Source organism: Volvox carteri (genome assembly GCF_000143455.1).
Source record: "Volvox carteri f. nagariensis unplaced genomic scaffold VOLCAscaffold_28, whole genome shotgun sequence".
Classification (NCBI taxonomy): Eukaryota; Viridiplantae; Chlorophyta; class Chlorophyceae; order Chlamydomonadales; family Volvocaceae; genus Volvox; species Volvox carteri.
In genome coordinates this window covers 957,778-971,202 of record NW_003307571.1, presented here as the reverse complement: position 1 = coordinate 971,202, position 13,425 = coordinate 957,778, and the positions used below count along the sequence as shown (strand labels likewise).

At 55.4% G+C, this 13,425-nt stretch overlaps 2 protein-coding genes across 2 annotated transcripts in view; both read right to left on the bottom strand.

Annotated features, from left to right (window-relative positions):
* Positions 1 to 1,050: 1,050 nt before the first annotated feature.
* On the bottom strand, positions 1,051 to 3,179 carry VOLCADRAFT_105423 (uncharacterized protein; the record flags this gene model as incomplete). Its single annotated transcript, XM_002952157.1, has 4 exons — positions 1,051 to 2,030; positions 2,561 to 2,766; positions 2,835 to 2,955; positions 3,037 to 3,179. The coding sequence occupies 4 exons, from the start codon at positions 3,177 to 3,179 to the stop codon at positions 1,949 to 1,951; spliced, it is 552 nt and encodes a 183-aa protein (XP_002952203.1). The 3' UTR covers positions 1,051 to 1,948.
* Positions 3,180 to 4,935: 1,756 nt separating this feature from the next.
* Positions 4,936 to 13,425, bottom strand: part of VOLCADRAFT_105422 (uncharacterized protein) — a gene marked incomplete at both ends in the record, with an annotated part of 16,231 nt that continues 7,741 nt past the window's right edge. Inside the window, 10 exons of the mRNA XM_002952156.1 lie at positions 4,936 to 5,076; positions 8,058 to 8,186; positions 8,720 to 8,818; positions 9,519 to 9,527; positions 9,878 to 11,536; positions 12,029 to 12,082; positions 12,190 to 12,352; positions 12,422 to 12,787; positions 12,864 to 12,916; positions 13,271 to 13,403. Coding sequence (XP_002952202.1) covers positions 4,936 to 5,076; positions 8,058 to 8,186; positions 8,720 to 8,818; positions 9,519 to 9,527; positions 9,878 to 11,536; positions 12,029 to 12,082; positions 12,190 to 12,352; positions 12,422 to 12,787; positions 12,864 to 12,916; positions 13,271 to 13,403 — 2,806 coding nt within the window. The remainder of the gene's footprint in view (positions 5,077 to 8,057; positions 8,187 to 8,719; positions 8,819 to 9,518; positions 9,528 to 9,877; positions 11,537 to 12,028; positions 12,083 to 12,189; positions 12,353 to 12,421; positions 12,788 to 12,863; positions 12,917 to 13,270; positions 13,404 to 13,425) is intronic.

Here is a 13,425-nt window from a genome sequence, read left to right as displayed (position 1 = left end):
GATACACGAGGTAACTTTATCAAAAACTTTTGAAACTGTCATTAGCTGCATCTTAGTTAATGTGCTTGCGTCTAGTAGCCGCCATGCATTGCTCGCGCACACAGATACACATACACACACACACCATCAGTACACACGCGCGAAAGCACTCCACATGCCAGCATATGCACCTCGAGAGGCCTCCTCAGTGCTGATGGTGATGATGACCGGGGAATATAGTTTGCGTCGCCGGGTGTCAAGCTGATGTGGTATTAGTGGAATCTGAAATCCTCCAAACACACCGTAATTTGAATGTCGTTACAGCGGCGAGCCCTGCTAGGGATCTTCCGCGCATAACACTGCCGTATGTATGGGACTTGTGCGAAGCCAAGTCGCACAAAACCGTCAACCCATTAGCGACACACCTCTACTCAGTAATACGAAGGGGTAAAACCCATCTTGGACAAGAGAGGGCTCGGTACCGAATGGGTAAACATACATACATACGTACATACATACCATTCGTATAATCAGGAGAAACGGAAGTCTTTCAATCACCGTTAGGGTGATCGACCAGGCTGGTCGCCGCCCAGCGGCAGTTATATGGCAAGCAGATGAAGGACATTCCCGCGTTACTCCAAACTTCGGCAAGGGGTTTAACCGCTATGTGCATGTGCGCAATAACACTCGTCCGCTAGATCTAGCACACAAGGACACGACTCCCAAAAAAACGAAAAAAAAACATTTCTATAGCACTGCCTTGCCTGGTCCTCCCTTCAAAATAGGGCCCCTCTGCTGGACTTCCCCTCTCCTTTATAGCCGTCCGGCCGGAACATGCACATGCTATCGTGTTGCAGGAGGGGCGCCCAGGCACCAGAACACTGACATATTACCGCCCGTAGAACACGAGCATAACATGTTATCGTGCTATGCCTAAACAGGAAATACCTGAACACCAGCAGCACCCCGTGAAACAGCTAACCACGAGAACAGAGGGACAATTTTTATGATGATACCAAAGCACTCAACTAGCTACAGCGTAACATTCAACCTGTCTACCTGCCCTTTTTTGACACTTCATTCACATTCATGCATACAAGCGCACTCTCAGCGTATAACCCCGGCGACGGCAATCACGTCGGGTGGACCAAGCCTATTTAGGAAATAGGCTCCGCGCGCTCCATATCGCTGCCCCCGTTGTTACATCTGCAAGTGTCAACCCAAGTGCTTTGTGTGCTGACTTGCCTTATAGACTATAATGTAGCCCAATGCGTTGGCCGCCACGAGCCGTTGCGGCATGTCCCCCTCGCGTGGGACCCGCGGGTGGTTCCCAACCCACTTCAACACGACGTGCCGTCAAGCATGATCACTGTCTGCATCACTCAAGTTATGAAGCACCCAGAGTTACAAAGCCATCTGCGGGCCTACTGACCACGTGGTCATGGCGGGCTGTGTTGTTGGGAGGCTCAGCAGCCGTGCGTGGTCTCATTATTGGGATGTGGGACCCGATCACCATCCGGACACCATACATCCGTACGCTCAATGGGCTCCGTTTGCATCACCAGCCAAGCACCTTCTGTCCGCAACCTCATGGTCTATAACGACCATAACCTTGCCATCGTCGCTCATTTAATGCCTACGCTAGCTCAGATCGGCAAGTGACAGACATGCGGAAACACACAAACGACCCACTTGCCGAATCCAAAAAAAAACATGAAAAACAGAAATTGAAAGCAGCATGCTATTTAGAAGGTTACGCACAATCTGTTTTGGTATTTAGTAGGCCGAGGATGGCAGGTTTGCAATTTTGCGTTGGGGTTCCGAAATTGCGCCTTCAGGGCTTCCCGTCGCGACCCCAAGCGGGAACTTCCTTCCGGTGTGCTTAAGGGAGGAGTGCAGGAGAGCCATTCTGGAGGATTCGTCTTAGAGAGTGGGATGACTAAGAGGAGCAGCGCGAAATGGGTTCTCCTCATCGATTGCCAAAGAAGAACTGTGCCACGAGCCATGCGGCCACAACCATGAGGAAGATGGGCAGCAGGCTGAACGCCGGCCTGCGTGGCGAATGGATGAACGTGCAGGGGACGACGGAGCGAGCGTGAGCACAGCGGGCTGAGGAATGCCCGCGCGTGGGACATGGCAAAGCCGGCATATGCATATGGAATGCGGTGCAACCTGGATTTTCGGAGGAGTGCGAGGCTGGCGGAAGAGCAACGAGCCCGCTTCGGGTTGGGAGTCGGCGGGTTGCGCAATAAACGCGAGAGCGCACCCAATTCGTGAAACACATAATGGCCTGGCTAGGTTGTAACGATCAGCGAGGCGAGCCATTTTCTGTGAAGTGCAGGGTCCTGCGTGGCGATGGGTCCGATTTCTTCGCTGTCCGCATGCACACACCCTGAAGTGTCGTGTCAGCCCTTATTGACCGTCTGGGAAATGAAAGAACTTCCTTTCACCAGGTGTACCACGAAGAGGTTTTGAACTTGAACCGCAACACTGTTGCAGTGTTGCAGGTGTATGCAAGAGGCGACAGCGGCATCACCTGTACAAGCCTACGTTGGTTTACTGTAGGACGCAGCACCAGTACCTTTCCTCCTCGCCCTCCCAAGGAAATCGAGACGCCTCTGGATCCCGAATGATCGCTGTTCGTGCATTGGTGTTGACGACGTGTCCCTCCGGCGACAGAATCACCAGCGTTGGGATGCCCATGACACTGAAGCGGCGCCCGAGACCCGATCGGTAGGCTGTTTCTGTGTACGGAATCGCCATCCATGGCATCTCGCCATAATAGTTCTGCGATGGTGCCGACTTCATAGCTTGCGAACGGTTACACTTGAAACGATGACTATCGAGCCACTCACGTCAAATTCTTGTTGAGACTGGTCGCTCGAGACGAAAACAATTTCGAAAGGTTTCCCCAAAGCTGTGAGCATGAGGTACGTTTTCCGAAGCAGCGGAGTGAAGGCCCGGCAAGGCGGGCACCTGCAGCAAAACGCCTAGCTGAAAGGACAGCGCACCTCTACTTGTAATCCATTAGCAATATGTCGGGGTAAGGGCCCTTACCAGTGAGCACTGAAGTAGACGCCTACATACTTCCCATCCAACTCCGTTACAGGAACCTCAGCTGGCCTCCCGTCACGCTTAGCTATAAGACGTTGCCCGAAAATGTTGGAAAATTCTACGCGTGTAGGAGCATCATCCGCCATGGCTTCACACAACAAAGCGATAAGTATTTGACGCAATAATGCTGAACCTGCCAGGCGACCTTAGGACCCTCATAAAAGTAAAATATAAGTCGCAAATGCGAATTCGGAGAAACGCAGAACTCGGAAGTTCCGTTACCCACGTGCAAGTGGGTAGTTCGCCGGTTAAGCAGCTTTTCCGTACATCTGCCGGTCCTGTAATTTTTTGACCGCGCGTCGGTTTCGGAATTTCGGCACCGCACGAACTTTCAGAAGATTGTGCCGTTGTAGGGCCCAGTTTTCCCTCGTCTGCATTATGCAAGTGCGTATGTCAGGCGTGCATACATCCCACGTCGCCCTACCGTTCCCTCCGGTTGAAGGGCCTCTCCACGGGGCCTATCAACTTTGGTCTTCATATTTTGCAAGCAGCGGGAAGCAAGGTTGCAAGCTGCGCCGTTGCTCTGCCCAGTCTTTCCCTATATAAGCCTATAATCCCGTAATCCCATGATTAGCATTGCAAGTCGTATACACGTACGACAGGACGTTGCGTTGTCGCAAATCCTGTGCTAGGTATTACACTCTGGGATTCAATCAAGAAATAATGTCCGAGCCGACCGAAATTGTTAAACTGATGCACACCGAGGCAATACATACTTCCATTTCTCTCCCAATTGGGCCTTCAGAGGCACGCAGCTCATGGCTGGCACTTCGATCATTATTGTGATTTCAGGCGTTCTAATTTCAGTTGTCTCCCTAGGTCGCCCGGGAGACATACAGCCGAGAGTTGTTATAAACCCTGGTATTTTACTTCTTAATATGGGCTTACGTTTTTTTCCTCAAACCCTCAAAATTTAACTACACAGATGAAAATACCTTAAGGTGGAGCGACACCAGCGTAGGATCAGCGCAAGCAGGACCAAAAATCCGTCCATCCGGCTGTTCGTGGCCGCCATCGCCCATGTCGCACCATACCAGGAAATTACAAATATTTTAACGAAATGCCCACGAACGAAACGAGATGTCTATTGGGGAAGTCCTTCAACTCCATCCCCCCCCAGCTGCGTGCTCTATCTCTGCTTTCTTTTTTTGTTGCAGCGCACGTGCAACACGCCTATATATGTGACCAGCTGTTACTGGTCACATAACAACCGGTGATCCCAGAGAGGCTTCAGCCTCCCATTCGCCGCCTTTCCTTACACTCCCCTCCATTTGTGCTCGGTATGATAACCCTCACCGAACTATCCAGGAATAGGACGCACAGCCCGGCAGGGCCCTCTCGTTCACATTCCTATCATACATTCTATCTTTCTGTATTGCACTTTATGCGAACTTAGGCGTTACCTATGATACACTTCCGTATTCGTGTAATCTCAATAATTGAAAACCAGCTCCTAACCCAAGGGGACAAAACGTTGAACGACAGCAACTAGTGGAAAACCCCTATAGAGGGTAAAGGGGAATAAACATAACACAAATGGCGCGTCTGCTGAACGTGTCACCGGCGAGACACGCCCAGCACATCACCTCCAACAACTCCATTGTAAGGCTCGCCGTATGAGCTACCGAATTACTAGATTCAGATTCCGGTTCATGTTAACCTAGATAACTCGTCGTTCTGGTCCCCGGGACCCTAATAGGCAAGCGCACGATGGCTGCAAAAGAGTTCCTGTGTTTAATACCGTACAACTCGTACTGTCGTACTTTTACGAACCCATTGTCGTGGCTAGGTGAACACTAAAATCTTGGATTACCAGCCGGTAAGCCGCTGTTGAACACCTAGTTAGGAGCTAATGGCTGCCGCTGGCCCACGAGCGAGAGACGCACATATCTCTAGGCCGCGTCTGGGTTCCGGTGCCCTGCGCGCCCTCTGACTTCTGAGGAAAAACAACATGCCGTACAATGCGGAATATGATGCTTGCATCTGCGGATAAGCCGGGGGGCCCGCGGATATGTGCAGCGTACACAACTATCTCACAAGCATATCGCCATATGCTCAACGTAGAGTACACTAAAAACTGGAGACACACAGACGCATGCGCTGTACAAAGCCGTACATACAGGGGGTGCATACATGCACTGGCTAATAAACTAGATTCATTGGCTAGAACACAAAAAGATAAGCACAGACGTGAGCTGCGGTGCGCTACGCGCACGTGGTCCTGGAAATTGTGCGAGTGCGGCTCCGGAACCGGCCTGAAAACCCCGGATTCCCCTGTCGTACTTGCATTGCTCTTGTACTGCTCTATAGGGTTTATAGGGCAAGCTAAGGCTAAGGGCTAACAAGAAAGCCAGCAAGCAAGCGGGCGTTGGGGCGGCTTAGTTATTGCACCGACACACACGCACGCTCCCTCAGCAGGAGCTTCTCTTCCCTCCCTGCGCACACGCGATGCAAAACACCGCTCCCGACACACTTCTAAATCCCCCCTAAAAACACGTTCCAAAAGACACGCGAATGCGCACATGCCCTAGGTGTGTCTAGGAGCCCCTCTCTCCCCCCCTTCCGTGTGTGGCCCAGCTCGCCGCGGTCGCCAGAGACCGCGCAGAGCAGCGCGCACAGGAAGAGAGGAAAATAAGGAGGAGAGGAAAATAAGGAGGAGGAGAAAAAATGAGGAACATCGGACAAACTGAAGAGAGAGATAACGGCCGGCCGATCGTGCAACAAATAATGCCTTCTTAGCGCTACAGAAGGCCGAACAGCAGTTCGGCTCTCAGCCGGCAATTGGCCCGACACCAGCTCCGCCGTTCTCGGCCATGATGAAACCTGATTGGTCTTCTTTCAGGCCGGGGGGGTACAATTTCGGGAACGAGAGGAGACGAAACAAAATGCTGCCCGCGGGCCCTGGAGCTCGGCTCTGCCTGGCTCATACCACCATCGGGCCCACATCGCCATCCAAATAACTCCAACAACTCCCCTACAGGTACACAATCAAACACGCTTTTTTGCAAGATCGCAAACGCTGCTCCAGGGGGGGTAGTGTGGTGATACAACGCTCGGCGGTACGGCAACCGAACGCATTTCTTTTCGTACACCGTACAACATAACGAATGTGTACAACTCCGCTTATGCAACGGCAATCGGTTCAACGCTTAGGCGTACAAGAAGCATCAAAAGCAATAAGCTGCTACGGAACCCACCGCGACCGGACGTTGTTTTGTCTCTCTAAATTTTCATGTGTTGGGGGACGCTGCACAGGTCGATAAAACCGACGGGTCGACGATGCCTCCTCATGCGACAAAGAACAGGAGGATCAGTCAACACAACCCAACCTCTTAGGAGCTCAGACGGCCCTTAGAGGCCATCTCTTAGGAGCTCAGACGGCCCTTAGAGGCCATCTCTTAGGAGCTCAGACGGCCCTTAGAGGCCATCTCTTGGGAGCTCAAGACGGCGTTCAGACGCTGTCCTCGCGGCGGGCATCCCGAACCGCTTCAGCTCGCCTCTCCAAACCACGACTGCCCCGTACCCCACCCTACCTTTCCTCACTACTCTACGTCCTACTACGCCACCATCGCCACAGGATCAGCACCAGTACGACTCCCTACCACCATGACTACCACCATGACTACATGAACACCCACCATCACGGCACACCACCCACCATCAGGACACACTGCATGGCACCATCAACGCCGTACATTAGTACGGCGTTCCTCCTGCAGCTTCTCTCCTCCTCCGCAATCCACTACACCCAAACCTCCTCCAGTCAGACCCCGAGTGGCCCCCCAGTGGCATTAAATAAAAGTAAATAACCGGGGTGCCCCATTCTGCGCCCGGCCGCCCGCTCTCTACAAACCTCCCAGCCCCTCCCTGCCGCCCGCAGCTGGCACCCGAGATGCGAGATGCAGGCGGCCGGCCGCGCTCGTGCCGGGATACTCAAAAGAGTTGTACTCCCCATGAGATGAGAACAAAAGGCCAGATATTTCCAGATATTCCGCCCCGTCCCCCGTATGATGGGGACTACTTTACTTCACGCCTCCACTCTTTAATTTGCGGCTGGGCCCGCCAAGGCTGAGAGAGCAGCCTTGAGGAGCTTCCGCAGCCACTTTCCCGTGGGAACGCCTCTCTCCTTCTTCCCCTCACCTTCTTCCCCTTTTTCCGCAGACCAGGCAAGTTTGTCCTTTCTTCTCCTTCTCTCCATCTCTTCTCCTTCTCTCCATCTCTTCGGCTTGCTCCCCTTTCCCCCCCTCTTCCGTCTCATCTTCTTCTTTCCTTTGGCTTCTTCCCCCACACCTCCAGTGCTCCTCCGCACCCGCTAACCCAAGGGGGACCCCGTCGCCTCGGCCGCGTCACTCCAGCCGGATTTGCTTCCGGGTTATGTCTCGCCTCGCGCCACAGCAGCCGCGACATGAAAGCCTCTCTCTTTGTCTCTCAACCCCATGCCGTGTGCCTGCACATCCCCACGTAATGCCTGGACCCACCTCAGCCCGCAGCCCCTAGCTCAAATACATACAGCCACATTCCGCTAAAAGGTAAAATATGCTGTCGCCTGCACTGGGGATGAGAAACGACCTGGCAGCCGTCACACACGCGCGCCATGCCGGTGGTGCATTATAGATCCTGCAAAACCTTCCCCACACAAATGCAAAAACATGCGGAAAAACTGAGGAAAAATGGCCTCTGTGCGGAGGGCTAGGATGCAAATGAAGCCCCGGTTGGGAATCGATCCTGTGTGCGGGGCCTGATCCGCTACTGGCTGAGAGGGTTAAAAGAAGAAAGCCGAATAATGATGCTGCCGTACGCATGCCGAAACTTAACTCCTACAACACATACAACAAAGAAATTCAGGTATCGACCGCTTTTTGTGTCCCCGTAGCATACCATATCATACCATATGACATCACATCAAATCATAATTGGGCCTCCGACGCCGCGCGCCGCAACCTGGAGGATGACTCCACGCGCACCAGCGGGCGCCCGCTGAACCGCAGTACGACAACCGAGATGTTGTCGTGACTGCCCAGCTTGAGCGCCGTGCGGCAGAGCGCCTCCGCCGCAGCGGCGGCGCTACAACCGTCAGCCAGCCATCGGCGGACCTGCAGCAAGTTAAAATAGTTTCAGTTAGTTGGCCTGGCAGTTGAAACGGAGCCTCTGGGCGTTGGGAGTTGCGTTCCGTTGGCCATCACAGTCCTATATCACGGTCCTCAACAATTTGCCTTTGCTTTTGGTCTTTATACATATTTTCTCGCATGCCGCGCATGAGCAGGCAGACAGATGGACACTGCTGGACGGCTGCTGGACGGCGCTTGGCACTGCTCAAAACTGCCAATTCTACGCAAAACACACACGCTAAAAAGGCGTACACGCATGCACGCGCATCCTGCCGTTGGATATGTCCCACATCGAGCTGGAGGGGATAGTGGCCCCTCACGCCCCTCTCCCCCGACAAGGAGGGTAGTGCTTCGGCGGGGGTGCTCATTCCCGTTGGGGTATACGGTTAGAGATGCCCCTGGCCAGTGTCAGGCCCGGTCACATACTTGGAAGCTTCGCACACACAAACAAAACACACATACATAAAAACATACACGTACAAACACATACACACATACAAACACACACACGTACTCACGTAACGGCAGGCCTCTACGTTCCGCATGACGTCCCACAACCCGTCACAGCCGCAAATCAGAAACTCCGAGTCTTGACTGATCTCGTAGTAGAACAAATCCTGTGTGGGGATTTTGATGTGTGCGTTGAGAGTGTGTTGAGAGAGAGTGTGTTGAGAGAGAGTGTGTTGAGAGAGAGTGTGTGTTGAGAGAGAGTGTGTTGAGAGAGAGTGTGTTGAGAGAGAGTGTGTTGAGAGAGAGTGTGTTGAGAGAGAGTGTGTTGAGAGAGAGTGTGTTGAGAGAGTGTGTGTTGAGAGAGAGTGTGTTGAGAGAGAGTGTGTTGAGAGAGAGTGTGTTGAGAGAGAGTGTGTTGAGAGAGAGTGTGTTGAGAGAGAGTGTGTTGAGAGAGTGTGTGTTGAGAGAGAGTGTGTTGAGAGAGAGTGTGTTGAGAGAGAGTGTGTTGAGAGAGAGTGTGTTGAGAGAGAGTGTGTTGAGAGAGAGTGTGTTGAGAGAGTGTGTGTTGAGAGAGAGTGTGTTGAGAGAGAGTGTGTTGAGAAAGAGTGTGTTGAGAGAGAGAGTGTTGGGAGAGTGTGTGTTGAGAGAGAGTGTGTTGAGAGAGAGTGTGTTGAGAAAGAGTGTGTTGGAGAGAGTGTGTGTTGAGAGAGAGTGTGTTGGGAGAGTGTGTGTTGAGAGAGAGTGTGTTGAGAGAGAGTGTGTTGAGAGAGAGTGTGTTGAGAGAGAGAGAGAGCGTGTGTGTGTGTGTGTGTTGAGAGCCAGGTGCCGGGGCGGTTGGGTGGGTTAGTGGGACAGAGGTCAGCTTACCGGCCTTACCTGCCTCACGTGCACAGGCCGGCAGGCCGGCAGGCAGGTAGGCAGGTAGGGGTGTTAGGGTTCACGAGGCGCTCACGGAATCAAGCGGGGGCTTACGAAGGGGAGTGAGTGAGAGAGAATACAAAGAGGCGCTGGTTGTGGCGGTGGTCAACGGTGGGTCAACAGTAAATGAACGGTGCCATTTGAAACTCTGCCGTACATACAAAAGCGTTACCGGTGCGCCGCACAGATCTTCTTTACCCTTACGACAGTTCGTCATTTTATTTCACGGGACGTGTTGGTCCCGTTTCTCATCACGACCATTTGTTACAGACAGACAGGCAGACAGACAGACAGACGGACTGACTGACCGGATCCGGAATGAGTACACCCGCGGCGGAGCTGCACGCGCCCGCGCTGACTTCGGATAGGGCAGCTCCGGAACCAAACATGCTAGAGCTGCGGCGGCGGCGGCCGCCGCCGTCAGGGATGGTGGCGGCGGCTACGGCCGCTGTGGCGCCGCCGCGGGGAGTAGTGGCGGCCGTGCTGTCCGCCGGGGTTGTAACATCGGGGGGCGTCGACGGCGCAGGCGGTGTCTGGATACCCGCCGCCGCCGCCGCCAGCTCCGCCGACACGGATTGTACGAACACGGAGTCCCGCGTCCATGCGCTGAACGTCACGGCTGTCGCCAGTACGGGGCCGCCGTCGCCACTTTCGCGGCGGCCGCCGCTGCCTCCGGAGGAGGCAACGGCCACGCCAGACAGGGCGGCAGCGGCCTGAGCGACAGTTCGAATGAAATCCCGTACTAGTTCACTATCGCCATCGCAACCTCTGCCGCAACCGCCTCCGCTGCTGCTGCCAGCAGCGGCGTCCGCCGACCGCACGCCGAGGAATGTATTCCCGTCGTCCTCCTCCCCCGCGCCGCCGCCGGCACCGCCACTGCTGCCTGCCCCAATGCCCTCCAAACCACTACTGCTACTGCCTCTCTCCTCCAGCGGCGACAATCGGCAGTAGCCGCCGCCGCCGAGGAGGCCTCGAGAAAACGGCAACGAAGGGCTCGCGTTGTGATCTCGTACACGTCCGCCGCCGCCGCTGCCGCTGCGGCGGTGGCTGTAGTGCTGTACACCAGCTGTCAGCCATGTCCCGCCGCCGCTGCCGCCGCCTGGTCCTATGCCGCCGACCGACGGGCTCGGAGGCAGCGGCGGCAAGCCTAGGCTGTGACCAAATCCGCCAATAGGCTGAACGTTCGTATATCCAGTTCCGGATCCAGGCCGCGATCCCGGGCTGGATCCGGGTGCCGAACCGTTGTCGCGCGCTACAGCGCCGCCGCCAGCGGCAGTAGCAGCATTGGCGGTGCTGGCGTAAGCATCGGTGGCGGAAGTAGCGGACGGCTGGGAGCTTTCCGGACTGCTACTGCCGTCGGCCGGCAGCAAGGCGGCGGCCGCCACCGCTGCTAGAACGGCGGGCGACGGCGGGGGCGGTGCAGATGGGCCCTGCCGCCACGGGCTTGCAAATGGAAGCGACGTCCCTGCTCCGCTGCCACTGCTACAGCCCAGACTTCCGCTACCGCCGCTTGGCGGCCGGGGTGGCTTTGGACTGAGCCCCTGCTGCTGCTGCTGCTGCTGCTGCGATGTTCGTACAGAGCTGCCGGAAACGCCCGTGCTAATACGCGGAAGGTCCGGCAGCGGCGGCGGCGGTACGGCTCCCAGCTGCTCCGAGCCACCGCCGCTGACGCCCGTCGGCGAGTCGTACGGCATACGGTGGTCTTCTGGCGTCGACGGAGAAGCATCCGGCTGGACCTGGCCCAGCGCTCCTGGCATGGCCGTTGGAGTATGGTCGTTATTGCCGTTAAGACGGTTGAGGTTGACTTCCCCCACCTTGATGGGCTCGGTTGTTCCATGTTGACCTGGCTGCAGTTGCTGTTGGTTATGGTTGTTAGTGCGGTTTTGGTAGTTGTGGTGGTTGGGCCCTGGAAATGATGTCAGGATGGACTGGTCGCTGCAGCTCTCGAATCTGCAGCCCGCGGTGCTCTGCGCACGGGTAAGAGTACCGACAAACATCCAAAGGGGCGGAGGGATGCATCACCACCGATCACAATGAGGAGCACGGTTTTAAGATTTGTAGCTGTTTCCTTGACGCCACAACATATGTTTGCCGTACAAAAATTACCTATCCGTTGCAAGGAAACCTCCCTCCGTACCACGCCGTATTCGCAAACAAGAAAGGGGATCCCACGTTGCTCAGAGCTGTAGCTCGTATCGTGGCTACGTTACGGCCATAAAACGTTTCCTTCAAATTCGTTAATGTAACGTTGTAACAGGAAGGGGCAACCCTTTGCTATACAGCACCGGCACAAACGAGCTTTGAAAGAAGATCGCAACGGACGCTAACGGAAATAACGAACCCAAACCACATAGCACTCCAGCCATGTCACTGCATATACGTATACAAACGTGCTTGACGACTGTGCTGGCAATTATTGGTCACAAGCCAGTCCGTGTACGACAGCTGTACGGCCGTACCTGTTGCGAGTTATACAGCTGGTGTTGACCTTGGCCCTGGCGCCGTTGTTGGTGCTGTCGGTTTGTTTGGTTGTGCGTTGGTAGTTGCTGGTTGTTAAAGCCATGACCCGCACCTAACCGCTGTTGCTGCTGCTGTAGCTGTAGTTGAGGTTGCGACTGACTTTGGTAACTTGCTGGGGGCTGGTGTTGCGCGCCGCCGTGTTGTTGGTGATGGCGGGGGAGGCGGTGATTATCCAGTTGATCTTGATCTTGATAATGATGATGATGATGATGATGATGATGATGATGTCGTTGGTGGTGCTGCTGCTGGTGCTGGTGCTGGTGCTGCTGATGGTGGTGATGAACTTGCAGTCCCAACCCAGCTGGGAGGTTCTCGTTCATCGTTGCCCTCACCCCCCCCAGCTCTTCAAGCCCCGCGGAAACTGATCCGGAAACTGAACCCGGCGCCGATCCGTAACGGTGCCGCTGCTGCTGCTGCTGCTGCGTTGTCTGTCCCTGCCCCTGCCGGTTCTGATGCTGCTGCTGCTGATGATGATGATGAGGAGGAGGAGGAGGATACGGGTACTGATGTCGCAATGCCCACTCCCCACTTCCAGCACTTCCGTTGCGACTGCCGCCAACCGCCCCGGCGGAAAGGTCACTGGCGCTGATCCGTACGGCAGCGCCGCCGGCGCCGGCGCCGCCGCTGCCGGTGGAGTGCCTTGGGCCGCGGCTTCCGCGGCTGGGAGGGCGTTGTGCGGCGTGTGGGTGTTGCATGTGCTGGTGGGGTGGGTGGTAGGGGCTCCACCAGCTGCTGCCCCTGCCGCTGAGGGAGCGGTCTTTCAGGTGCGCACACCCCAGGTTGCGGCTGACGGCGATGTCGGAACAGGATCCATCGGGGGCAGTAACCTGCAGATGAGGGTGGTTTGGAGCGGTTGAAGAAGTTAAAAGCGGTTGGAACGGTTGGGTTTCGGGGTAAGCTTCCACTATCGAGTTATGGATAAGTTGGATTGGATCGGGGGGTCAGTAGCAGACCGTGTCCGGTGCGGTTACGGCGATGTAGAGGAAAGAGTGGGATCCGCCGTTGGAACGCGACTGTCGTACATTCCGTTGTTATTACAGTTACGTAGTGCGTAATGGACAGTCAGTACACATGCGCCGAGTCCGAGTCCAAGTAAGGTAAATCCTGGAGTTCGCAACCACCACAACCACCATAACCACAACCACTTATCCCCAACCCGGACGACAGGTTCCTGTCCCCACCTGCAGGTACCCGTCGGAGCTGAGCTGCACCCCCAGCGACAGCAACCTCTGCCGCTCCACAAGGGCCGCCCCGCACACCGCATCCGCCGCATCAGCCCGTCCCGTACCCGCCTTGTGATCCACAGTAAGCTGCCTGAAGGGCACAAGGGGGGGCG